Source organism: Eutrigla gurnardus, assembly GCF_963514095.1.
Source record: "Eutrigla gurnardus genome assembly, chromosome: 3".
NCBI lineage: Eukaryota > Metazoa > Chordata > Actinopteri > Perciformes > Triglidae > Eutrigla > Eutrigla gurnardus.
This window is the reverse complement of record NC_139917.1, coordinates 22,822,390-22,847,948: the sequence shown is the minus strand read 5'-3', so window position 1 is coordinate 22,847,948 and position 25,559 is coordinate 22,822,390. Positions and strand designations below refer to the sequence as shown.

General features: G+C 40.7%; 2 protein-coding genes across 7 annotated transcripts in view; one reads left to right on the top strand and one right to left on the bottom strand.

The window, feature by feature from the left end:
• coro2aa (coronin 2Aa) overlaps positions 1–14,696 on the top strand; it is a 28,631-nt gene extending 13,935 nt beyond the window's left edge. For all 3 annotated transcript variants that reach the window (XM_084006191.1, XM_084006193.1, XM_084006192.1), the window contains exons 2-12: positions 3,919–4,119; positions 6,267–6,383; positions 7,367–7,516; positions 7,985–8,164; positions 8,713–8,829; positions 10,093–10,197; positions 10,282–10,378; positions 11,327–11,439; positions 11,554–11,644; positions 12,281–12,522; positions 13,288–14,696. In XM_084006191.1, the coding sequence (XP_083862317.1) occupies positions 3,919–4,119; positions 6,267–6,383; positions 7,367–7,516; positions 7,985–8,164; positions 8,713–8,829; positions 10,093–10,197; positions 10,282–10,378; positions 11,327–11,439; positions 11,554–11,644; positions 12,281–12,522; positions 13,288–13,428 (1,554 nt within the window). In that variant the 3' untranslated portion in view covers positions 13,429–14,696. The remainder of the gene's footprint in view (positions 1–3,918; positions 4,120–6,266; positions 6,384–7,366; positions 7,517–7,984; positions 8,165–8,712; positions 8,830–10,092; positions 10,198–10,281; positions 10,379–11,326; positions 11,440–11,553; positions 11,645–12,280; positions 12,523–13,287) is intronic.
• A 3,826-nt stretch (positions 14,697–18,522) lies between these two features.
• On the bottom strand, positions 18,523–24,789 carry anp32b (acidic (leucine-rich) nuclear phosphoprotein 32 family, member B). Of its 4 annotated transcripts, none has more exons than XM_084006230.1 (7): positions 24,259–24,789; positions 21,693–21,842; positions 21,480–21,602; positions 20,797–20,989; positions 20,423–20,547; positions 20,243–20,309; positions 18,523–19,210 (listed from the first exon to the last, which is right to left on the bottom strand). In XM_084006230.1, exons 1-7 carry the CDS (start codon positions 24,310–24,312, stop codon positions 19,128–19,130), a joined length of 795 nt encoding a protein of 264 aa, XP_083862356.1. In that variant the 5' UTR covers positions 24,313–24,789; the 3' UTR covers positions 18,523–19,127. The 4 variants fall into 4 exon arrangements, with proteins under 4 accessions (XP_083862356.1, XP_083862355.1, XP_083862357.1 ...); XM_084006229.1 differs by having other exon boundaries at positions 18,523–19,213; positions 24,259–24,787; XM_084006231.1 differs by having other exon boundaries at positions 18,523–19,213; positions 20,423–20,541; positions 24,259–24,775.
• Positions 24,790–25,559: the final 770 nt, after the last annotated feature.

The window sequence follows — 25,559 nt, the reverse complement described above, 5'->3', positions numbered from 1 at the left end:
TTTCATTCATAGTATCCGCGCCCTGCACGGACTCCGGTCCACGTTAATCATTAAATCACTTCTGTCCGCCTGTAAAACTGCCTGCTAGGATAAAGGACTATTGTGAGCTAATCTCCACATCTGAATGTACAATCGTAGATGCCAGAGCTTCCAAACGTGCTTTCGAAACAAAACAGGCAACATCGTCGAACTAAAGGGATGTGGACGCGTTGGACTAACGCGCTGGGATGCTTCCGACGAAACGGGAAAGATGTTTTTATGCTTTTGCTTCGTCGACATCTATGCAAAACACGTATAGGATAATGCAGATTGTTTTTACGACTCGTGTGTGTACACACACACACACACACACACACACACACAGCCAGTATTATCCTTTCATACTCATTCACACGTGGGGCTCGATTGCAAATGAAGCAGCTATTGGATTACCAGTGTGGTTGTTATCCAATTACAAGACAGAGGTTGAAAGCTGTCATCTGTGTCGGACAGCAGACAGAAGTGTGTCTCGCCCGCTCGGACGCACACAATGAACATGTGTACGTGCACACGTACTGCATAACGTACCGGCATGACATGTGTTCACACCTGTATCTATGTTACCACGTCTTGAGTTTCACTTGGAGCGTTGACAAAACATTACATCTCCGGATCGAGGAGTGCTGCTGCTGTGTGCTATGTTTGGGAGGTTGTGAGGTCCTCATTGTTCGCTTGGAGGTGTCGATAGTAGACCAGTGAGAGTCCTTGAGTCCAAATTGTCTCATAGCTTTAGGCCCGACGCTGCTTAAGTAACCGATATCTTGACACCAGTAAGTAAACTTTGAACCCCTCCTCCTCCAGCACCGAGCCGAAGAGGGGAGTGGCTGCCGGTGTACGCATTTATGAGTTATGAGGTGCTTAAAAGACAGCCTGTAGGTGAGGAGTAGCTGCATAAGTATGCTTTTGCATGTCTATATGCAAGTAGAGACCCACACAAGAACTCCAGCAGGCCACACCAGATGTATCTCTTTTTAAAAACAAGTCATATCTGTGTTTTCAGTTTAGCTTTATGACTGTTTTTACAGCATCCTTATTGCAGTTGCTGCTGTGACTCATTGGACACGGACAAAAATAAATTTCCATCTAGGGAAAACAAAATGACTGCATTTTTAAAATGCTGCCAGACATAAAGCCTGTCAAAGAAGTCGTGTGGGAGAAATACAGCTATTTTTCTGCCGTCAGTGAGATGCGCCCCGACTGTCTTTTGAAGCCGGTGTAAAAATAAGTGTTTTCTTCATGAGAGAGAGAGGGAGAGAGAGAGAGAGACCATGCAGCGCTGCTGTGTACCTGCTGAAGGACGCAGCTAAAAGGAAGCTGCCACTGGCCTGATTACAACCTGCTTAGATGTGACAAGATGTCTCAGCTTTCTGGCCTGGAAGCCTCGCCCTCCGCTCTTGTAAGCCTCAGCAATACACGAATGCTGATTATATCAACCTCGATGTGCACGGCACAGCATGTGTGTCGCTTACCGAGCGACCGGTTGACCTGTTGAAATGTTGGTCAGATGTAGAAATTTGAAGGAGGTAGCGGTTTGTTTCACAATGAGGTCAATAGTCGATTCCTCTCGTGACTTTATGGGTGTCCACCTTCTTTTTTTTTTAGCCGTTTGGTGTGTTCACGTTCCTACGAGGAAGTAATCTTCAGTGTACAAAGAGGTGACAACGATCAGGAATGTATTTAGGTGCATATGTATATGCATTTTTAGAGAAGTTTGAGTTTACTTACTAGCAAACCACTTAATAAATATATAAAACATGTAATGGAAATGGATTGTCATGACATTTAGTGTTATGTATTCATGTTTCCCAGCAAGATGAATTCTAATACCTTTGATGATTCACGAAATGTTCATCATGCAGTATCAGGTCAACATCTGTATTTACTAATACTTTTATAATCACATACCTTTGTGTACTTTATTTGGTGCTAATGGTAAATGTTAGCATGCTAATATGCTAGTGTAAACTTTATACTTGCTAAACACCACCATGCCAGCATTTTCCATTGTAAGCATGTTAGCATGCTGATGTAAGCATTTAGCTAAAAGTGCGACTGTGCCTCAGTCTTATACCAAACCTCATCATCGCTGCTTTTCTTTGCGGCGGGCAATTTTCATTGTTTTAAAACACAATTATTAAAATAATAAAGGAAACTAATCTGAAGATGAATGAATGAAATCTCTGCCGCGTTGAGTTTTCGTGCCGTTCCCACGTTTCTTTGTGCAGTACTTTTTGCTCATAAAGAGTGACTGATGGTGTGTGAGAGGCAGACTCTTAAACACCTGAGACGTCGTGTAGGAGCTCCTCTTCAGGTAGCAGGACATTCCAGTGTGACAGCAGCAGGATCTCTGCGATGGCCTCGGGGCAGAAGGTGATAGGTGTAAACCGAGACACGCTAGAGTCAGGATCTCCACCCGTGTGCTTTCTGAAATTCTCCATCATTATTTCCTCCAACCAGATTTTCTTAGTCTGCGGGTTTCATTTCTTGCTCAGCTTCGTTCCGTGCAGCAGTGCTGCAGCCACCCCAGCCGAAAGCTGTTATATTTACATGGTTGTATTTATTGAGCCGTCATCTGAAAGGCCAGAGGGAGAACGATGATGAGGACGGGACTTGTTTTCAGGTGTGATTTCTAAGAAAACAATGTGCTGTGATGGGTTTGTGCTTCACCTCCCATTGTCCGCTGTTGCCCTGTTTCCATTTACTTCATTGCTCTCTTTGTTTTGATTTGGGTCCATTTTTTTTATTTTTTTTTGCATCTTGTCCATCATCCTCCTCCACCCCTAATTCATAAGTAATGAGCATGCAGCAGGCGGAGTAGCAGAGTAGACATGCTGGCTGGCCAGACCTCGTCCCAGAGGACCAGAGCCACTTATCTCTCACAGTAATGACATATTCATCGACTGGCTTAAGGAAAGTGACTAAAAAGAGGTTTTCGTCTGCTTATTTGTACTATATTATAACTGACTGTGTCCCAAAATGTAACTATTTCATACAGAACTAGTAATTTGATCGAATATGAAACATCCTATTCTTCAATCATAAACAAGGTTTCATAATACATGTATTATTTTTTTAATGCATGTATTTTTTCAAATGTAAATCTTATTTTTAGGAAGCTTTGAAGTGCCAACATGAAGAAGTCTTCATCATAATGACACTAACAGCTGGTGGTGTTACTTAGTTCCTCGGATGCTCACCAGACCGTATAAATAACTAATGTCCATGCTTCGATGCTTATTCTATTACACTGTACATGTTAACACATCACACTGATATGTTTTCTATTATTTTACCATATTCTTATTACTTTGACACGAGGGTCAGAATAAAAAGAAAAAATAAAGGGCATGGAACAAAAGTGGGATTACTGTACCAAGCCTATATTACTGGTCTACCAAACCTTCTGTATAGTAAGATGAATAATGTAAATCTCATATCAGGGAATCTCTTCAGTCACTCAGAAAGCTGGCATATGCTCAGCCAATACTTTTATTGATTTGTTCTCCATTCATCCCTCAGTAATCCTGCAGATAATTTCTGCACAATACTGATCCATTAAAGCTCAACCCACTTCAACTGTATATTGATTAACAACAAATAGTTTTCGGTAAATAATTCCATGAAAATGAGGAAGGGTGTTCGTGTCGGCGAACACTGTCCACGAGAAAGGGAACTGATTTCCCCTAAAATGAAAGAATACTGCTTTACGATGTATCCTTTATTATTGTGGCTATCTACTGTAGGCTTGCTTTTAATCATGTGTCCGTGATATTTGTGAGAAAGGAAGTATTAACACCTATAAAAAAAGCCCCATCAGCGTAACTATGAGAGATGATTCACCTTGACTGACCTCTCCTCCCTGCCTCCCTCTCCTCTCAGATGACATGGCGTCCTCAGTACCGCAGCTCCAAGTTCCGCCACGTGTTTGGTAAGGCCGCCACCAAGGAGAGCTCCTACGATGGCATGCCAATCACACGCAGCGTCCAGGACAACAACTTCTGTGCCGTCAACCCACGTTTCCTGGCAGTCATCACCGAGTGTGCCGGGGGAGGGGCCTTCCTGGTGCTTCCTCTCAACCATGTGAGTGTCTCCATACAGATCCTGGGATATGTTTGAGTTGATTTCTCTTACTCTCTAGGAGAAAAGCATTGCTGTCACTGTTAAGTGAATATGTAGGGAAAAAACATACATCCTCAACAATATTTCTGCAAAAATGAAGATGCGAGATGTCTCGGTTCATCATAATTATTCCTTTAGCTCAACGTAAAATGATGTTTGATATTATTGCCAGTTTTTTACTTAGCAGGCATACATCAGGAGAAATCAGCAAAATCAACATGAAAAACATCATTCATAATTTGACCAAAAAGCTGGGAAGTTTCCCAAAAGATGCAACAGAGTCGATTAATGTCAGAATTAAGAGTAATATTTTTTTTTTTCTCTAGTCAAAAAGAATAATTCTATAGGCTTCATCTGCTGCGTGTTCAACATTTCTCAGGGTTTCTATTTGCTCTTCCACACACAGCAGCACACCTGGAAAAGACAGCTCAGCTCTCAGGTTATAAATAGGACGGCAGCAGCGGAGCCAAAAGAATGTCTTAATATCAGGAAACCCCGGGCAGCTCATTCACTTCAACCCAAACATCGCATGTGGTCCCGCCCATTATTCTGTCTTATCAACCTCACCTTAAATGTGATTCATCAAACCCTCCCAGACTTTATTTATGCACACTATCACAACATTACCCTCACATAAACAAAACCAGGCTTCCTCACTCTAAGCTTACACTCCCGCTGTATATCTCCGGTCCAGAGAGATCCATCAAGCTGAACACCTCTCCCTCCTTTCCCCCTCTCTCTGTCCATCTCCATCGTTTTAAATCGTTTTTTGGTGAATTATCACCATCCTCCTGGCATGAGCAGCAACTGCATACAAGTTTAGGAATGACATAACTCATCTTTGGACCCCACTCTTTCCCTCTCTTCCCCGTCTGGAGGAGGTGAAAGTTCCCCCCCAGGCAGCCCTTCACCTCCCATCCATGTGTGTGCACTCACAGATAAGCACAGATACGACAGCAGAAACGCTGTGTGGTAATTTCTTACTTGGGTTCACTGGAAAGTACATTTCCTTTCTTTTTTTTTATTTCAAACATGTCAAAATGAATACAGAAAGTGTCATACAGAAAACAAAATATTACACAACTAGAAGGCATAGAGATATTTTCATATATCTCAGTTATTTCTATTTTTACATGTCCGAAAAGGAGAAGAAGTATACACTTATTTAATGTCACCCCTCCATGATTCAATCCTCTGTCATACGTATATTTTATTATTATTATTTTTAACTTAACAAGTATCTTACAATATATTTTTTTCACATGTATTCCTAATAGATATATATTATAGTTTCTTGCATATTAATTTATTTGACCAAAAATATGTAAACATATTGAGATATTTCAGTATCCAAACGAATTATTTCAGAATTAAATAAATAACAAAAAAATACAAATAAGAAGTAAATAAAGCTTAAACCTAAGTGTTAAATGGTTACATCATTTCCATGTTCCAAACACACCTTTACCTGCAGGTGTGTAAGTCAGTGAATGTGTCAGCAGTAAGACTTTCGTAACAAGATCGTGGAAAAGCAGGGCGTGTCACGAGCGTTTTGTGTAATTCCACCTTCAGTTTGAGGAGTTTCATGTTGATGTCAAGAAGAGTATGACTGCAAGGCATGCTGGGACGCTTGTACCAGCCTGCATAGATCAACCGGACATGTTTCTGTACTTCATCTGGCTCTCTGTCTTCAAAGCAGCTCTAATCCAGCTCTTTAGGCTATATTAAATGGGGGAACTCCACCCATTTTGATCAGTCCGTTTGTGGGATGGAAGATATAGGAATTTATAATTGTAAATATCATCAGATGAAGTGAAAAGTAGAGCCTGATTTTTAAAAAACAGATTATGGTAGTCGCTACTAGGATAACACCTGAATCTCCAACCAAACTGTTAGCGATTAAGTTGCATGTTGGGTAACGTAGGAAAAAGACAATATCTCGCTAGCTATATATTTACCATACAGGCAAGAGTGGCGGCCAATTTTCAAGGCAAGAAAGCAAATGAGCATATTTCCCAAGATGTCAAACTCCTTCAAACACATTTGTTAGTTTTTCAGTGTTTAAATATTTGTGTTTATTAATTTCTTTGTGTGTGTTTGTGTATCAGACAGGTAAAGTAGATCCTCACCACCCCCGGATATCGGGCCACAGAGGCAACGTCTTAGACGTCAAATGGAATCCCTTCAACGATCACTGCATCGCCTCCTGCTCCGAGGACACCACGGTTTGTACACGCACACGCGCCCCAGAGTACATTTTCAAAATGGTTCGCTGATGTGTTATCATTTCCCTTCATTACGGGAGCATGTAGCGGCAGGGAGATCATTTTTATTGCCTCGCTGTTTAGCCTTGAAGAAAAACTCTAATTCATTCCTCACATTCCTCAGCTTTGACCCGGCAGAGAACAGATCCCTGTACACAGAACCAGAAAGGGAGAGTCAACAGGGTTTAAGGCTGTTTTTATGAAGTGGTATTAAGTGCAGAGATTGTTTGTTTTTTTGTGTGTGTTTTGCAGAGGCGGAGGAAGTATTCAGATCCTTTACTTTAGTATAAGTGCTGATACTGCACTGTAAACACACTCTGTAAAGTCGTGCATTGAAAATGTAGAAAATTGAAAGTATGCAAGAATAATCAGGAAAAGATACTTAAAGTATTCAGAGTAAAAGTACTCAAGCCCATGTGACTATTATGTTGTCTCATTAGATTGTTATCACTCGTGTATTAACGAGCAAGTTCTGACTTATAGTTGGTTGACGTGGAGCTATTTTTTATTATTTTTTTATAGGACTGCAACTATTGATTACATCATTATGATGTTTTTGTTTCATAGATTAAATGTTTGGTTCATAATATTTCTGAAAATAGTGAAAAATGCCGACCACAAGAATGACAACTTGCTTTGTTTTATCCAACCAACAGTCCAAAACTATCAAAATAAATTCAAATTATTAAATAATTCAAAGGAAAAGCAGAATTCTTCACATTATCATATGTTTTTAATGCACAATTTAGTGTAAAGTAACTATTAACTCAAGCTGTCAAATAACTGTGACATAAAAGGAACAACATTCCCCTCTGACACGTAGTAGAGTACAACGTAGCATGTAAAGAAAAGATTCAAAGTACCTCAAGTTTGTACTTAAGTGCTGTACTTGAGTTTATGTAAGAGTTGTGTTGTTAACGTAGTTTCCCCTCATGTGTCTGCAGGTGAAAGTGTGGGAAATCCCTCCTTATGGTGTGCTGAAGAACCTCACATCCCCGTGGAAAGAGCTCCAGGGTCACAGTCGGCGAGTGGGCCTCATCGAGTGGCACCCGACTGCTAACAACATCCTCTTCAGTACGGCCTACGACTACCAGGTAACGCGCTCTAACCGTGACACAGAACCCAAGCTGTTATGTAACGCAGCGCAGCCAAACGGGCCAAAGCGTGCTCTCGTTAACGATTCGTCATAAAGGTTGCTCACGGCGACGCTTTAACCCGCTGCTCGGTGCAGTTCTGCTTTAACGTCGGAGTGTTTGCACACGGCTTCACAGGCACTTCGTGTGTTACTGCAAGAATTCAGATCATCTTCACTGGTTTTTTCTGAAAGCAGAGACGTGACCAAGTCGGCCCTTCTCACAAGTCCCGAGTATAAGTGAAGAACACCAAGTTGCCCCGCCTTAGACTGAGCGAACAGTATAAAGCATTTTTTTTAGATGCGTAAAACCTTTCTACAAATTGTCCTCAAGTACAAAAATGTTTGAGTGTCAGACTTGAAACAGGAAGTTAGTTGCTGATTTCTGAGTGTATGTGAATTTACGTGTCTGTGTGATTTATACCTCCAGGTGATGATCTGGAACCTGGACTGTCCGGAGCAGGTGATAAAGAATCCCATACGGACAATCAGCCACCACACAGACGTCGTCCTCTCCATGTCCTTCAACACAGACGGCAGCCTGCTGGCCACCACCTGCAAGGACAGGAAGGTCCGACTCATAGAGCCGCGCTCAGGAAACCTACTGCAGGTGATGCTTCGTCTGTCTGTCTGTGTGTTGCAGCTAAATTTAATAGTGCTCTTTTTTTTTCTTTTTCTTTTTTTAAAGGCAGTTAGGAACCAGCTAATCAAATGTCACTGTAAAGAAAACATGTTGTTAGCTATATTATGTGTTTGACAACTTTTGGATGCATGAGCACATAAAATCTGTGACATTAATATGTTCCTCTTTGAAGAGATATAATAACCCCTAAAAACCATGGGCCTTAGTTGTCGTGTACATGCCAGACCATATTGCATAAGTGGGAGATCCTCCTCCCGGCTCAGGCGCTCCTCCAGCACCACACAGCCAAAGCTGACACCTCTGGCCTGAGCGGGGCCACAGACCTCCACAGACCTCTGGGTCACCTGTGACATCAGTCCTCTCACATCTGTGACCTGCCAAACAAGCTCATGTGGACACATAAGAAACATTACATCACAGCGCTGTATTATTATTATTATCATGAGCCTATACCTTTTTATATGACTTAAAAATAACATATCAAATGCATTGTTTGATGCATGTTGTGTTTGCAGGAAGCCAACAGCAAGACGCACAAAGCCAGCAAGGTGCTGTTCCTGGGTAACCTGAAGATGATCTTCACATCAGGCACTTCTCGTTGGAACGACCGACAGTTCGCTCTGTGGGATCAGGTGAGACGGCACAGGAAACGTTTTGGGGTCAAATCTCAAAAGGTTGGCTTTTTTCTGTCTTAATCAACAAATTGTTGGCTGGGTCTGATGGCAATAAGTGGAGTTTCTCTCATGTGCCAATGATGCAATCACTTCAGGTGAGTTCCACCCTTGGGAGAAGTGGTGACACCTGAACCACCTCCATTTACCATTAAGACTATGAGCTACAAGCTGATGCAAATCTGAAAACACACACAGGCTCTTTGTTGTAAGTGATGGAGGAGACGGAGGGAAGAGGTGCTGTCAGCTGTAGTTTAAAAAGACTGATCTAGTGGACCGATCCACAGTTGTTACCCAAAGTAATGTCCTTCAGTCTGGCTGGAATCACAACCAGTGACTCTTAAGTTAGATTGAGGAATATGTCTCAACTAGAAAGACAAAAAAACGCTTGTGATTTATCATGTTTTCTGGTTGTGCTTGTGAACGCGATATCTCGGGAACACCTGGAGGGAATTCCTTAAATTTACCACATTCATCCTCTTAGACTCAAGGATGAAGCCAGTTAGAATTTGACAGTCAAAGGTCGCCGTGACCTCACATTCACATTTTTTGGCCATAACTCAAACAAAGAATGTGCTGATAATGACAATTTCACAAAAATGTCTAATGAAGTGATGTGGATGTAAAATGCAACTCCACTGGGTGGTGAAGGAATACAACTGGGAGATGGTTGCCTTTGAACAATCCCAATAGTAGAGAATTAATAATAATTCAAATTGAGAACTGGGCAACATATTACATCACGACCGGAGCAGTCGGGAATCTGAGCAGCCTGGCGTCCATCATTAAAGCCGCTGAGGTTCAGCATTAAAAGAAAGGAACAGTTGAATATTGAAATTGAAAGAACATATATAAAAATGAAAATATGAGGAATATTTTGGACCTTTGCTCCAAATGTCTCAGATGTGAAAGAAACACTTGGGCTCATTCAAAAACAATATAAAAACATGCTCCATATGGATTGGAAACTCTCAGAAACACAACTCTGCCATCTAGTGGACAAACCTGGTGGACGTTTGCTGTGTTTTGATGTGTGCGAGCGTATCGTGGGTGGAAGATTAAAACCGGAGCAGGGATTAGGGATTGAGCACTCAGTGTTTTTTTAGTTCAGCGCCCAGAGAGTGCTTCATCTGTAGAAGTGGATTTAAATGAGTGTTTTGATATTGGGGGGATGTTGTCCATGTAACCGGTGCTTTATGTGTTTTGTTTTGTGTGTGTTTGTAGGACGATCTCTCTGTGCCTTTGTTACAAGAGAACCTGGACGGTTCGTCAGGAGTGCTTTTCCCTTTCTACGACCCCGACACACACATGCTCTACCTTGCTGGGAAGGTGGGTCTCAGAAAGCAACTAGAATGTGTTCGCACACAATGTTTTGATATTATTGCTACAAAGACCTTTCTTGTCTTGGAACAGGGTGACGGAAATATAAGATACTATGAGATGAGCTCGGAGAAACCGTATATCCACTTCCTCACAGAGTACCGCTCAAACCTACCTCAGAAAGGAATGGGTAAGACACACACACACACACACACACACACACACACACGATGTTCGCACAATACGTTTTTTAATCAAGCTCTAGTACGCTCTCATTGAACTAGTTTCCTCCCTTGAATGTTTGAATGTCAGCCTTCGGGCCGTGCTGATGCTCCTGCACCTGTAAGCAAAGCTGCTGTGTAAATAAGCCTGCCATATTTGAATAGTCAAACCGGCTGATCGAGTCGTAGATCAAGAGAAGAGACGCGCAGGCCGACACGACCAGCCTTCAAACTCTAGAAGACGGTGGTTGTTAGATGGGAGAATTCTAGAAGTGTGTTAAATAGTTAGCCATTTGTTATGGAACTGAACAGCAGCAGCTCTTTGCTGTAAAAGGGACAGTTCACAGCAAAATCCAAAATGTGTTTTTCCTCATACCTGTCATGCTATTTATCAATCTAGATTGTTTTGGTTTGAGACTCATATTTTCAGCCTTCAAAGTCATTTTCTAGATGAATGGAAAAAGAAGTAAACTTGCACTATTTAATGTCTTGGATTATTTCTTTACTTGCATGTTTTTATTGTTATGCATATTTAATGACTGCTTATTCTGGTTCTGCATGACAATTAAGAACTTTAAACATAAAAGGAATCCAAAGGTGTAATAAATCATTGGGAAATGAATGGCAAATGTATTGCAAGGGTCTAATGATTTAAAAATAAAAACGAAACTTTATTTTATTTCAATCCTGATATACATACCCATACCATTTACACTTTTCCATTTTGTCATGCTATAATGTACGCTTTCTCTTATATTCCTACCGTATCTCCATCAGTCAGCACATTTTTTCAGTGTACATATATTGTAATTAACCCTCAACAATACTTGAACAATACTTAGATGCTATTATAGCACAGTGATGCAGCAGGAAAAACTGGTAACGCTGCCTTGGCCTGTGTGCCTTCCTTCCTTCAGGTGTGATGCCAAAGAGGGGTCTGGATGTGAGCTCCTGTGAGGTGTTCAGGTTCTACAAACTGGTGACAATCAAGAGTCTCATTGAGCCTCTTTCCATGATCGTCCCCCGCAGGGTGAGAATACATCCACTCACTCAAACACCACAATATATGAAATGCATCCATTTTTTTTAGCTAACGAGACCTTTTGCGTGCATCTGTCTGAAAATGTACTGTGTGTGTTTCTAGTCTGAGTCGTACCAAGAAGACCTCTATCCGATGACGGCTGGTAACAAGCCTGCTCTGAGCGCTGACGAGTGGCTCGGCGGCATCGATAAAGGTCAGAATGACTGTGTGTGTGTGTGTGTGTCTGTGTGACATTCAATGTCATTCAAGTGTTTACATAGATTTACAGGTCTGGTGGTGAACCGCTGCGAGTTAAATGATAAGCAGTGTTCAATTCTACCTAAAAAGAAAAGAAAATACGTTGAAATGGGTGTTTCTCTGGTATTGAGATGGCAAATACAAAATATTTGATATAGAATATAAATGATGATGTTAAATACCTTTAATTGTTGCATGTAAAAAAAAAACTTTACTTTTTCTTGAAATTATTGAGATATGCCATCACAATACAATAGTTGATGTGATAATATCAAATGTCTGCCCAGCCCTGATCACATGTATTCTTCTGTATATCTTCTAAATTCCTATAATTGTAAAGTTTTTTTGTTTGTTTTTCATACTATTGTATACTATTGTATACTATTGTGTATTTGGTCATTGTGTTTACTCACTACTTCAGCATTTAAAGTCAAAGGTCATCAGCAAACTTGATGTTGAAGCTGGGCAGGATAGGAGCCATTTGAACTACATTATATACGTCACTTAGTTTATAACAATCAATCAAAATCTGATCTTATTTTAAATGTCTGTCTCGTTCTGCTCATCTTCCTCCTCTCTCTTCATCTTCCAGGTCCGGTGCTGATGTCTCTGAAGCCTGGAAGTCAAATAACAGAGCCGTACTCCGAGATGAGCAAGGGAGTGGACACTCGGCGGTCTCTCAGCAGACCGGGCATGCTGCAGCTGGCCTACATCCAGGACCAACTCGGGACCAAAGACGGCAAGGAGGACGGCGGCAACGCGGAGGACGACAGGAGGCGGACGGCCTTCAGCAACGGAGAAGACCTCTGCTCTCCACCCAAGACGGAGAATGAGGTACCACATGATTCGGGTTCCTCTTCAAGTTTATATCCTGCAGACTTGCACAGTGCATTTGTAAATGCTCTCTATTACAACCTCGTTAAGTTTATCCTTGTGCTTTCTATAAGTCCAACGGAAGAATCTGTGTTCTGCAGAACCACAAAATTAAAATAGAATAAAATGTATAAAGTATGACGTGACTTTAAAACTCTCTCTCTCTGCATCCAGAGACCGATATCTTATTGCTCTGTGTTCATTATAATAAACATAGGCTCCATAGTTTTTTTGAGTCAACAAATTACTCCCTGTTTGAGTTTGCTAAAAACTACAATGACCAGCAGGTTTAGGAAATTACTTTTTGACACTGTATACTTGAGAACTGCTTTGAAACATGCATATTCAGCAAGAAACAAAGGTCTGATGCTGAGAGCTACAGGCCAGGTAGGGATGAAAGTATTGGTCTTTTCATGAGATATGTTGCAAAAACAAAATATAGAATATCATCATCTTTACCCAAAAACCAGTTTAGCAGCTGCCAACTCGCTCTATACTAATTTTGACCAATTTCAAATAATTCTGTCTCAAAGTCACTCTTATTGCGTAGAGTGACTTATTGTGTAATAATTAAAAGGTGACCTATGGCAGCTGGACGGTTTGAGGAAACTGTTTAGAGAGACTTTAGGAAGTAAGTAAAAAGGCGTGCACGTCTCGCCCTTCTCCGGTGGAAATGACACCCGTGATAACATTACGTTACATATTGTGCTCGTGTTTTGTCCGCAGCTGCGTCTGAAGTTTCACAAGCAGCAGGAGGAGATCCGACGGTTGCGGGAGCTCCTCAACCACAGGGACGTGCACATCAAGCAGCTGGAGCTGGAGATTAAGAACATCAAAAATTCTTCGTCTCACCAGAGCTCACTTTAAGACTCGGCCGACCCCCGCAGGGTCACCTTCACCTTCCCTCGTGGACCACACGCATCACTGTACAAAACTTACTCACCACCACACCTCTTCTTCTTAGGGTCACCTCACCTTTTAACGCCCCCCTCCAACCTCACTGCACAACGGTGATTTTGTGTTTCCGATCTGTCCGTTCAACACAAGGTGCACATATTCTTTGTTGGTTTCCACTCAAACACCGAGTCCCACGACTTAAAAACTCTTTGCACCCGTACACCTCTAACCCCATTTCTTTTGTATGCTTCCCAGCTATGCAAGTTGTTTGTAATCTTTAGCTTTTTTTACGCTCTTTGTAGCGGAGAGATAAAAGAGCGGACATCCCGATGCGATTGTACGATAACGCTGAATTAACCCCCAAATATTTAAACTACTGTAAGTGGAGATGACTGTGGTGTGATGTGTGCTTGAATGAGAGCGATCTAACTGAATGGTATCGATAATGAACGATATCGTGATCCTGGCGGCGTTCTTGTGTTCCGTCGGGCTGCATTTTGTTTTTACTTTCGAATGACTGGAAAATTGGTGAATAATCGATGCATTTCACGGCACCTATTGTGTACGCCATTTCTGTAACTGATAGCATGTAGACGTTTTTAATTTTTTTTATATTTATTTTCAAAAAGAGTAAAAGTAAAAGAAAATGCAGATTTATCCAGCTTTTGAATTTGCGATTGTGATTTAAAAAAAAAAAGAATAGGACAGAAAGCGTGCTTTAATTTTTCCTGATGTGGAGTCACTGTGAAGAAACGATTTAAAGCCATTGTAGAACCAGAGTCCTGCACCACATCTGGGTTACTTTGTGTTCCACCAGTTTTTAATGTATTTTCTTTAATAGCGTGTCTTTTATAACTCTCTGTAAAAAACCTGAAACATGACACTGGGCTTTTCTATTTGTATTTTAAACTGAAAGGGTGTCTGCTACTGTAGCTAGTGGATACTAAAATGTGACGACGGATGAGTGATAGCGTGAGATAAGGTGATGATAAAAATGTGTCTACTTTTCTTGTTTTAATTGTTGGATTAGACAAAGCAGATTTTGATAAAAAAAATTATAGGATTTTATTTATGTTGCCCACTTTAAACAGGACCTGTATTTGGGAAAACACTAAATCTCCACTCAAGATCTCCTACTCGTATGTTCTGGAGCTTTCAACGGTCTTCATTAGCAGTTTAATTTTGTAATAAAGTGAATTTTAAGCCAAAGGGGATGAAAGGTCCTAGTACAGATGAGATATTTGTTGTTGTTGTTGTTTTTTATTTGTTTTTAAGATGCTGTTTGAGTGTGAGCTGAGAATGTGTGGATGAGGATGTAGTGGAAGAGAATGAGCTCATCAGGGAAAATGTGACGGGTAACTCATCAATCATCTTTCTGTTTCAATGCGTGTGATGATCTGTGATGATCTGTTAGTGCAAAGACTTGAATAACTCAAACGTACACACATCTACACTGAGCAGTCAGTAAAGTCCATCCGAATGGCATCTAAATAGCGTTCATAGCTTTTGTCACGATGTCGTCGGACCAGTTTCGCAAATTATCATCATCATATCTCATATTAGTCGCTTTCAGAAAACATTCCTTTGGTCTCCCATGTTGAGAGGAACAATCGTCGTTGGCGTGTAAACGTGCATCAATGTTGCAGCTCGCCAGACAAGAACTCGGATACAGCACCATTTATCACGCATGCCTGTATTAACGTAGTCATAAGCACAAGATCCATAATGATATTCTAGATTTGGCTTTACATATCTCATGGCCAGTTGTGACAGATGTCACACATGGAAGCTGCCACACCGACCCACACACACACACGCACACACACACACCCACACACACACACACGCAGGCTTCCATACAATTGTAAACCTTTTGACCTCAGGCAGGACAGTTCTAGCACAGCTTCCTCTCTGGCAGGAGCAGCGACGCCCCGGCCAGTGTGGATTCTAACCGCCGACCATTGGTGGAAGAGTCTCAACACATTCCCACAATGCACTGCTGCTTTTTTTTTTTATATACAGTTGACAGGTGGACTTGCTCAAGGGTTGATTTGGCTGTTTGATCTCACAAAGAAACAACTGAAGGTTGTACTTCCAGAGCCAATCCAATCAGCTCACAATTAAAATTCAATTTTGCAAAAGCAATATTTTTAATAACATTTTCTGCCTCCCAAACATCTTGAAATACAAATGGAAACTGTTTAAAATATCTGCTAAAAATTATGCATTTAAAGAGCATTCATTTGTTAGCTTGGCAATCCAATGGTGGATGCTGTTTATACCAAAAATAAATGCTGCTCCAGCTAAATCACAATGCAGCTGCCACGAGCCCATCTGTTAACTGAACTGTTGAGAGCACAGTTTGTGTCTTTACTGCATGTGTGACAGCATGGAACCTCAAAATATTCAATATTTAAAAGAGAAACAAGACATTATGAAATAAATCATCATATGGATAAATTAAAAGCCACACTAAATGTTTTTAGGGCTGCCATTGAGCATCTGTGACCTCGATACTAAGGAACAGTTCGCCCCAAAATCAACATTTTATATTTGTTCCTCCTACATGTAGTGATATTTATCAATCTGGACTGTTTGGTGCTAGTTTTCTGAGATATCGTAGAGATGTCTTGGAAATATAATGGGACATGAAATGGAACGCATTGATAAAAGCTGAATCATGTTATTGATCCAACAACTAAAGATGCTACTGGGTGTATTATTGGAAATGTAGGCTGCAGCTTTTTTAGAGCTTGACTCATACAAGGGACCAAAAGTGAGGATCTGACCAGCTCCATTTAACTGAATGGCTGGAGTAACCTGTTAAAATCACAAATGGCTGAATTTGATTCAGTATTTGCTATTTTGGTAAAAATTACATTTCAACAAAAAAACGATGATTTCACTGCCAGCTCAACAAATGCCCTCTCACATCTTTTAATATTAGTGTCAGTCAGTGGCACAATGGAGCATAATGTCAGTTCCCCCCCTTGTTATACATTAGTATGAATTATTAACAATAAGCAATGTGGACTGGAAGAAAGGGAAGTTGCTTCTTCACTCTTTCTTGTTGTTTTCCTTCAAGTTATCTTATGAATTAATCATCACAATATTGTGGTAAAGTGATGATTGCTTCGCTGTGCTAAAAACAATTGTAATGGATGCATCATCATTCTGTTCTTTTATCATGAATGTGGCCGAGTCCTCGGAAAACGTCTCAACTATCAGAACCACGACAACCATATGAATCCGTACTAGAGATCTATTGAGGCACCGCACTCACTGGCAGTCTCTTCTGTTCTACCGGAGCAATAATGTCGCTGCAGAGTCGACTTTAGTGTTCACTGTCGGGACATGTCCGATTTAATAAAACCATTTCATTAATGGGTTGTTGCACGGTTCATATGAGCCTCACTGTGCCTGGTCTACATGCATTTTATTGCCATTATTGTGATGTTAAACATATTCAGTCAAAACATTTAATATTGTTTCTAAAACATGTAAATATTGTGTGTGATATGTAAAATATACAGGGTGTGTGTGTGTATATATATATATATAGTCACAATCTCTTTGTCTCTAATAGAGCAGAATATTGTCCTCCCTAAAACAAACAATAAATTGAAGTTAAAAAACACTCAATGGCAACGCATTAATATTTGAGCAGTTAGCCGTCTGTAACAAAATCAGCTTGCTGTTGCTTGCAGTTCCTGCAGCTCACTCAGCTGGCTGTTTACTATTCGGAGTCTCATGCAGCTGCAACATAGAGATGGCCAACATCGTTCATCTGTACACGATTGCCTGGCCTGTGTTTTAAAATAAAAATGGGATCTAAAAGAAGCCGCAGCCTGGAGAAGATCAGCAGCCATCAATTCTTTTTAAAAACAAATTATTGTTGCTCAAAAGCACAGTAATGCAGTTTAGTTTCCATTGTGGGGCATTAATGTTAAATATGAAGGCATGACAGGCCAGTGATCTCCATCTCAGGGTAACATTACAGTTTCTGCATTCACCACATGTGGGAAGGTTTTCAAGTCTGTCTTAAACAATACTTGCATGCCCATATGTCACATAAATGTACTCTCCAAGAAGACACAAGATGAGGTCATTAACTGATAAACTCACTGATTCTTTAGCCCCATAAAAGTTGCAAATTAAACAACCAGGAAAGAAAGATTTGACTGCTCATAGTCATAAAGCAGGCTGTGATGAGCAGACATCACGTTTTCAAGGGTTTATCACGTCAAAAAGCTCATTTTTTGACAAAAAAAGATTACATCACCTTCCTGTCACATTTATATTCACCTACTATATAGTACAGCAGTGTGTGTGTGTGTGTGTGTGTGTGTGTGTGTGTGTGTGTGTAGACGCACCTGGAATGGTTTCATTGAGTTGGTGGGAACCATTCATTGGAAGACACAAATGAACATTTCTTTGCAGGCAAAACAGATTTAAAGAGGCATAACTTTCTGTTGAACCTTATAGTATAAAAGAGTATGTCAGTGTGATACAACTTGTGTTAATGCTCAACGTACCTGCTGTATCAATCCCACCAACATATGTGTGTATTCCTTCTTAACATTTAACCGTTAATTTAACTTTATGTAATCTTTAACGAATGGAAGCTGCAGTTTTCAAATTATTTCCCACCTTTAGCCCTTGGGTTAAAGGCACCCGGTCCCGTATGGAGAATGAGCTAATTCTGTGCAAAAACACTTTTAGCCAAAGTGAATTGTCTTTTAACATGTCTTTTAACACAGAAAGGTGATGGGATTGTGTCCCCCATCTCTTATTAGACTCCCTAGAAAAGGGTCTCCTCTGGAAAAGTATGCGGAGTAGACTAATAGGCTTTTACACATACAAATTGGTATGAAAGTATTGTATTAAAGGAGACACATTAAAAGAAACAACGAAAACCTCTCTTGATACTACAAAGCCTTTCTGTGGACTGTCTACAGTCACGTTCAGAAAACAGAATAACAACATGGGTGGAGGATGGTCGTCATTACAACACTGTTCATTTTGCGACGCAAGAAAATCAAGGCAGGAAGAGAGAAAAGCACAAAATGTTAACATTTTATTTACAAAGTTTTTTTTTTTTTGTCATACAGAAAGTAAAAATGTAGCTACAACCTTGATTTGTGCAACAGGCGGCCACACTAAAAATCATGGCTCACTGGTTGCACAGCTGCTATAGCAATAATTTTATTGGGGGGGAAAAATAAGGAACAGAAAAAATAAAAATAATAATAAAAAGACAAAATGAGAAATAATAAACCCAACAACAAAAAATAATTCATCCAACAAAATATTAAAAGCACAGACCCAAAACTAGATACCAGTCCCAAAGTCCTCACATGGGAATACATAAAGAGGGATCGACAGTGAAATTGTGGAATGCTGAGTGCTGGGCTGCCTGAGAACCTCTGGGTCGTGGGGTGGGTGAGGTGGAGGGTGTTGGGTGGCTCTCAGTTCCATGGGGGGGGGGGAGGGGGGCGGCAGCTCCACTCGGCCCACACATCCGGTACAGTCTTGCCCCTTAAAAAGAGCTCAGAGCTGGGGGGGGTAGACGTGGATTACAAAGGCGGTGCGGGTTCTAGGAGGGCGGACGTTCGGGTTTGTGGGAGAGGGAAGGGTAACTCGGTAGGCTCTCGTTTTCAGTTTTGCTCTTAATCGTCGTCATCATCGTCGTCGTCGTCGTCGTCCTCATCCTCTGGGTCTCGCTTTCTCTTCTCACCTTTGCCAGCTTCTGCTTCTGGGTGAAAAGAGGGAAATCTATGTTATCGGGTGTCACGACCACGAAACTTACATTTTTTAGCAAAACGGTGAATATAAATCTAATACTCCATCTGAAGATCGTTAACATACATCTTTCAGCATTATCAAATCCTCTAGTGGGAGTGTGGGCAGTGTTTCAGGATGGTCACTATCATGTGTGGCTGTCTCTACGCGATATAATGTTACATGATTAGGAGCTTAAAATAAATAGTGTCAGATATGTATCTTCACTTCTGACATTTTCAGGATTTAACTGGCCCTCATCAGATGATTTACACTTGCAAGCATGTCTGTTTTTATGCCTTCAGATATATTAACATTGTCAAACTGTTTTTTTTTAATATCGATCCATCGTCTACCGCTTATCCTGTATTCAGGGTCGCGGGGGGGCTGAAGCTGATCCCAGCTAATTATATGCTGAATGATCAGCATATAATGTCTTATTTAACTTATATTTACATGTTATATTTACATATTTTGAATGGTCAGCGATGGGTAATCCCTCACTCTCCTGCTCAGCTTCCTCAGTAAACAGAACCACCAGCAGATGTCACATTACTCATGATATCAAGTCAATCGCATCTACAAATGTACGCACTCTCCATTCTACGCGCACATCTTCTATTCAAATCTGCAGCACGTGTACAACAATTTTAACTCTGAAGGACACTGTCCCTACTAGGCCGCCATACCTTCACATATATAGCAACGCAGCTTTGTCTCCAAAACCGGAGAAGTGTGAGCTCATTCGCATTCTAATCTTTGATATTCTTTAATGACACAGTAAGCTAAAGGGATGACAGTACTTTGCCCTTTTAATGAGGCAGTATCTGAAGTACAAGGCAGTATAAGAAACATCCCATAAAATCATAAACCAATTACTGGCTGTGTGCAGAGTTTGGAGTTGTTGTGTTGTACTTATAGCAGTAGTTTACTGTGTTGAGATTAGTGTTTGAGGTACTCTGGCTTTGTGATATGTAATGGGGATGGTGGCCGTGTTACATACCATCTTCGTCGTCATCATCATCGTCGTCTTCATCATCCACTTCCCCTTCCTGACCAAAGTCTCCCTCCTTGGTCAACAAAAATTTTCCAACATTAAAACAGAAACAACATGTACAAACTCCTTGCAAGGAGAATTTTCTGTCAAAAAAAACAAACATGTTTTTTTTATTTTTTTAATTACCTCATCTTCTCCGCTGACCTCATCATCATCCTCTTCTCCTTCTACCTCCTCCTCATCTTCCTCGTCATCCTCTTCCTCATCAAAGTCCTCCTCCTCTCCATCCTCATCTTCCTCCTCCTCTCCCTCTGCAATACAAGAGCAACAATAATTCAACCACAAACCACTTGTTATCATGCTGTAATCAACCGTTATAAATAGTGGGAGACGCCGTTCATTCAAGTTTGTATTAATTAAAATCAAAACAAAGACAGGCAGCCATGTTGACTCTCATATCATTTAACGGTATATCCACCTCATACTGACATATTTCCAGCTATTGTTGACTTAGGGATCAGTCAAGAAGGAAGACCTGAGATTTTGGAGGAACTTCTCACCTTCATCTTCATCGTCATCAGCACCTTCTCCGTCCACCTCTCCGTCGGAGTCGGAGGCTTCCCTGTCCTCCATGTCGTAACCATCCAGGTAGGTGAGCTGTGGCAGCAGCTTGAACACGCTCTCTCTGTAGTCATTGAGGTTTGTCACTTCACAGTTGAACAGGTCCAAGCTCTTCAGCTTATCCAGCTTTTTCTGTTGATCAAATGCGGGAATGTACAGTGATGAGAAACTGTCGCTTTAAGGGGTTAAGATGCTCTTGGTGTTTTGTGCATGAGATTGACTGATGGTGACAAATGTGTCAAGCTGCGTTTATTTTACGCTGCCATTTATGCAGAGTTGGTTATCCCTTTAATATCTGGTATGAGGACCACTTTGTAGAAAAGCTGGATTTTGTAGATTTGTTACATTTTTATATCTGAATATACAGAAAGGCAGCACTAACAGTAGAGATGTATATGTGATTTATGTGCTGTTGGTTAAGAACTGCTCATTAACTGTAACTACATTTACATTAGCACAGATGTGTCCATAAAGAGATTTTGTATAAATATTTGCCTAGTAATGAATTTGGCATCAGCATGAGATCAGATAAGAAACGTACGTCTGACTGCACATTCTGTCGGCATTCAGATGGGCATGTGAGGTCGCGAATGTTGTGTCTAATGTATCTGGAAAAACATACCAACGGTTCCAACGTGCTGATGTCTTTCAATTTGTTGCCGCTCAGGTTTAGATGTGTGAGGTTGGGTAGTTTCTCTGCTAAAACATCAAGACCGCCGCTGATTCTGTTGTCGCTCAACTCCAGCTTAAGATGACACAAGGAGATGTTAGTCCATCTTACACTTTTCACAATGACACGTTCACACAGGTAGGATGGGGAGACATTTTCATTTACCTTTTTGAGTTTTCCTAGTTTAGGCAGGTTAGAAACTGACATTAAGCCAACATTTATCAAACTGAGGAACTCCAGGTTGACAAACTCGGCTGTAAGGCCTTCGATTTTTCCTTCAACTGATCGACAATTGTCGAGGACAAGTTCTCGTACCTGAAATATAGAAAGGTAGAATATCACATAAAAAATCCATCTTCACAGTTTTATGTATTTAGTGAAACTACACTTACTATTGATCCATAACTACAATTAATTCTTAAACAAATTCATAATATTGTAATACACAATATTTAAAAAAAACTATTTGATGCCACAAAATGTCAATTTTGGTAACCAAATCAGTGAGAAAACAAACAGACAAATAATGTGTTTAATACTTCATGTTTGACCCGTTTACTGTGTGTTAAAGTCATTGAAATGTATTTTTGTAGTTGCTGTAAAATATTAGAAAAACAAGTCTGAAGGCGGAGTTAGTTCGAGTCCGTTACAGCTAACACTGGTTGCGCAATTCAATGTTGAACAAAAAAAAACGTTGCAAAAAAAAAAAGTTGTTGTTAACCGTCAAAGACCACGATTTCTTAAATTAAAAAACAGCTAAACGGATACGGTGTCTGTGTCTAACGCCACTCGTGTGCTTAATGTATCCGTGCACGACGGATAATGTGTTGATTTCATTGAAACGAAGACGTCCCCATGGCCTGGCTGATGCAGCCACTAATGACAAATGCAATGATTTTTAGTGAGCTAGGTTAGCTCGCTACAGGCTAGCCGTTGCCCCTTTTAAACGCTGCCGTGCAATAGAGGAGCAGCTACAGAGGTCTGTCTGCCCGCCATTAGCCAACCCAACAGCAACGGAAAGGATTGCGAATACACCCTTAGTACAGATTTCTCTTTTTTTGTCTCTCGTTAAAACCAGCTTTCATTTGGGAAATGGAATTATCTTCGTCGTCGAGCGAACGACCGATATTGCCAGTTTGTTTACAGGGCTCGACGTCGTTTTCAGGTCGAAGTGGCGAAGGAAATATATTGAGAACGGAAATTTAGTAAAAAAACAAAGATGGAGACAGTTCCTTTCTCCCAGAGCTTCAAAGACGACAGAATGACAACATGGCGATTCCTGAGATACAGTATGCAGTTCTCTGAACACTTCAATGGCAAAAAAAAGCTGTTTGAGAAAAGTAATAGTCGTTACGTACACATTATTTAAGATATTTTTCGATGTTACATTAGTTTTATTTTGTGCATGAGTCGAAAGGAAACGCCGGCGTCGAGTTTTTTGGCTGCCCACGCACCAAGCGCGGTGCACCGGATCTCTGTGTCATTCAAGCAGGCTGGCTCGGCTAATGGAGCTGGCGGTCGACGACTCGACACGTTTATTCGCAATAAAAGTCTAAGTCTAGCTCTAAAGCCAAGTACCGGACCAACGAATAGGTGAAATAGTTTGACGTACATTTATACAAACGGGCACATTTTTGTTGTCTTTCGCCTGGCGTATAAAGGAAGGGGGTAATGTGGCGGGAACAAAAAATACGAAGTTAGGTGGTCGCTGCCTGAATCATCTCATCGTCAGACTTCATCAAATAACTTAATGCAACATTCACACGGACAGATGAGACGGTTAATGTTTAACGTAGCTGCTGTACGAGTGTGTACGCTATTTTTTGGGGAGAATAAACTAACGTTACTTGCACACTCCCTTCTTGAAAACTTACTAATCGCAACAGCTCAAACGTGGCTTTAAATCAATCCACGATTACGGGAGTTAGCCGGTTATATGCTAGCTTTAGTGTAGATATCAACAGCGATTATAGAAACGGGGGCTTAACGTTAAAGTGATCAAGGTATGGATGACTAGTGAATCAAGTGACTGTTTTTTTTTGTTGTCGCTGCTGAATCTGGCCGTTTGATATTAACATGCTCTACGGACATTTCAAGGCATAACTCGGGATCGTCGATGGCTCTTGTAACAAAAAGTCGATTTCTGTTTTAGCACGAACGCCTTTGAGTTGTAAAGAGTATTTAAACGATTTAAAAAAAAAAAGCGCCCCATTTTTTTTAGCAGTTATGCTAGCAGCAAACATGGCTTCCAAGGTCTGTAGAAAATATACCGCTCTGTGAATGCCAAAACGCGACACGGGATGCAAATATCCTAATATATCGGCGTAAAAAAAAGAAGTTTACTAATTGTGGTACAACGGGGGAGTCGAGCCGAATCGTGTGTGTGTGCACCAGTGGCCAAGGAGGCTCCGAAACGGTTAAAGCACTGCAATAATGCCAGCAAGCTGAGGAATCGCCTTTTCAAAGTAACGATTGAATATAGCTTTCTCCTCTCGTTGCCCCCGTACGCCCCGATCCAGAACAGTATAGAGGATTAAGCTTTGTTGTGCGAGTGTTTTCCGCTCCATTATAAACGAGAAAACACAATCTAAAAAAGCCCATGTGGTCACCATTACGTTAGCCACACAGGTCACTCGCAAAGCAAAAAAAAAAAAAAAAAAAAAAAGTAGCAAGCTGGCTAGCGAGGCTAGCCAGAAAACTAAGGGTTGGTTTTTAAAAAAGCACGACTCACATCAGACGGTGTCCTGTTTCTTAGCTCCAAGTGGATCCTCTTTTTCATGTCCATCGTGCCCTATGAAAGTAAAACTTTTCTCTCTTGGGTTTTGGTGGGATCTTCAGTCCAAAGGCAGAGATGCCCTAATGGAGGGAGAATATAGGACTGTATAATGAACTGAGCCAAACGCTAAGTTAGTCGGAGAGAGGAGAAACCATGGAGGGAAACGGGACTGAAACAAAATATATGCTCAACAGCGCCATCTGCGTCCAGAAACGCCCATCGCCTCCATGGAGGCATTGCAGTCACAAAACATGACGCTGCCCCGAAACAGTGCTGTGGTGCAATTTATTTCTGCAAGGAAACTACTGTACGGGGTTTAATGAAGACGATATGTATTTTTGTGTCTGTAATGTCATCTTTTATTAATCATAGAAAAGCAGAATACACGTGTGCCGTTTACGCACGGTTGTATTCAACCATTAAGACGTCGATAAAGTAGGTCACATGGACAACTTTGTTTACCTGGCTGAAGTTTCGCTGCTTGAAAACAAGCGCTCGTTTTAATGTATATGTAATTGTTGCCTACATGTTTACCTATATTGTTATCTAACATCATAAAGGAATCCTGATTTAATTATTACTCGAACTTGTTGCCCTTCTTTTGTTTCTCAAATGCATAATTGTAATTGTCGCCTAGACAACGCTGAATTGATGGGGGATTTTTTTTTTTTTTTATCAATAAAGTGCATAGTGGATAAATTGTGTTGTACCTTTTGATTCGTAAAAGCCAGAAATGCCTTTAACCGTTTGGACACACTGCGAGGAGGGAGGGGTGTGTTGGGTTTGCAGTAAAGAGAGCATTGTATATGCACATGGAGTGTAGGGCACCCCCAACCCCACCCCCTTCACTTCCTGAGACACCCAAGCTCTCAAGTAGAAGTCTACATTGAAGGAATTGTTGATTTTTATAGATTATATCATGAATCAGCAATTCTGCATTTTTGGTAAAAATATTGATATATGTAATGTCAGTGATATAATAAATATAGGCGTTGGCCTTGTGTATGTTATATATACATCCCTCTCTATCACTATCTATCTATCTTTATCTAATATATATATATATATATATATAAAAACTTTTTAAATATCAGTCTTTATTATAATTATGAAAATAAAAATGTACACCAGAAGATGGCACTGTAATATCTGCTTTAACATTCTTTAAATATGAGTTGCCTTGTGCAACAGTAGGGATGTGTGTGAGTGATAGCCTTTACAGTTTGTGTTCGTAACATTAATGCTGATTATAATGT

Coding starts and splice junctions, on each gene's coding strand:
- anp32b (XM_084006229.1), bottom strand. CDS start 24,312: ATGGACATGAAAAAGAGGATCCACTTGGAGCTAAGAAACAGGACACCG. Junction 20,310..20,422: donor AGGTCAGCGGAGAAGATGAG/GTAATTAAAAAA, acceptor TTGTTGACCAAG/GAGGGAGACTTTGGTCAGGA. Junction 19,214..20,242: donor TGATGATGACGACGAAGATG/GTATGTAACACG, acceptor CTTTTCACCCAG/AAGCAGAAGCTGGCAAAGGT.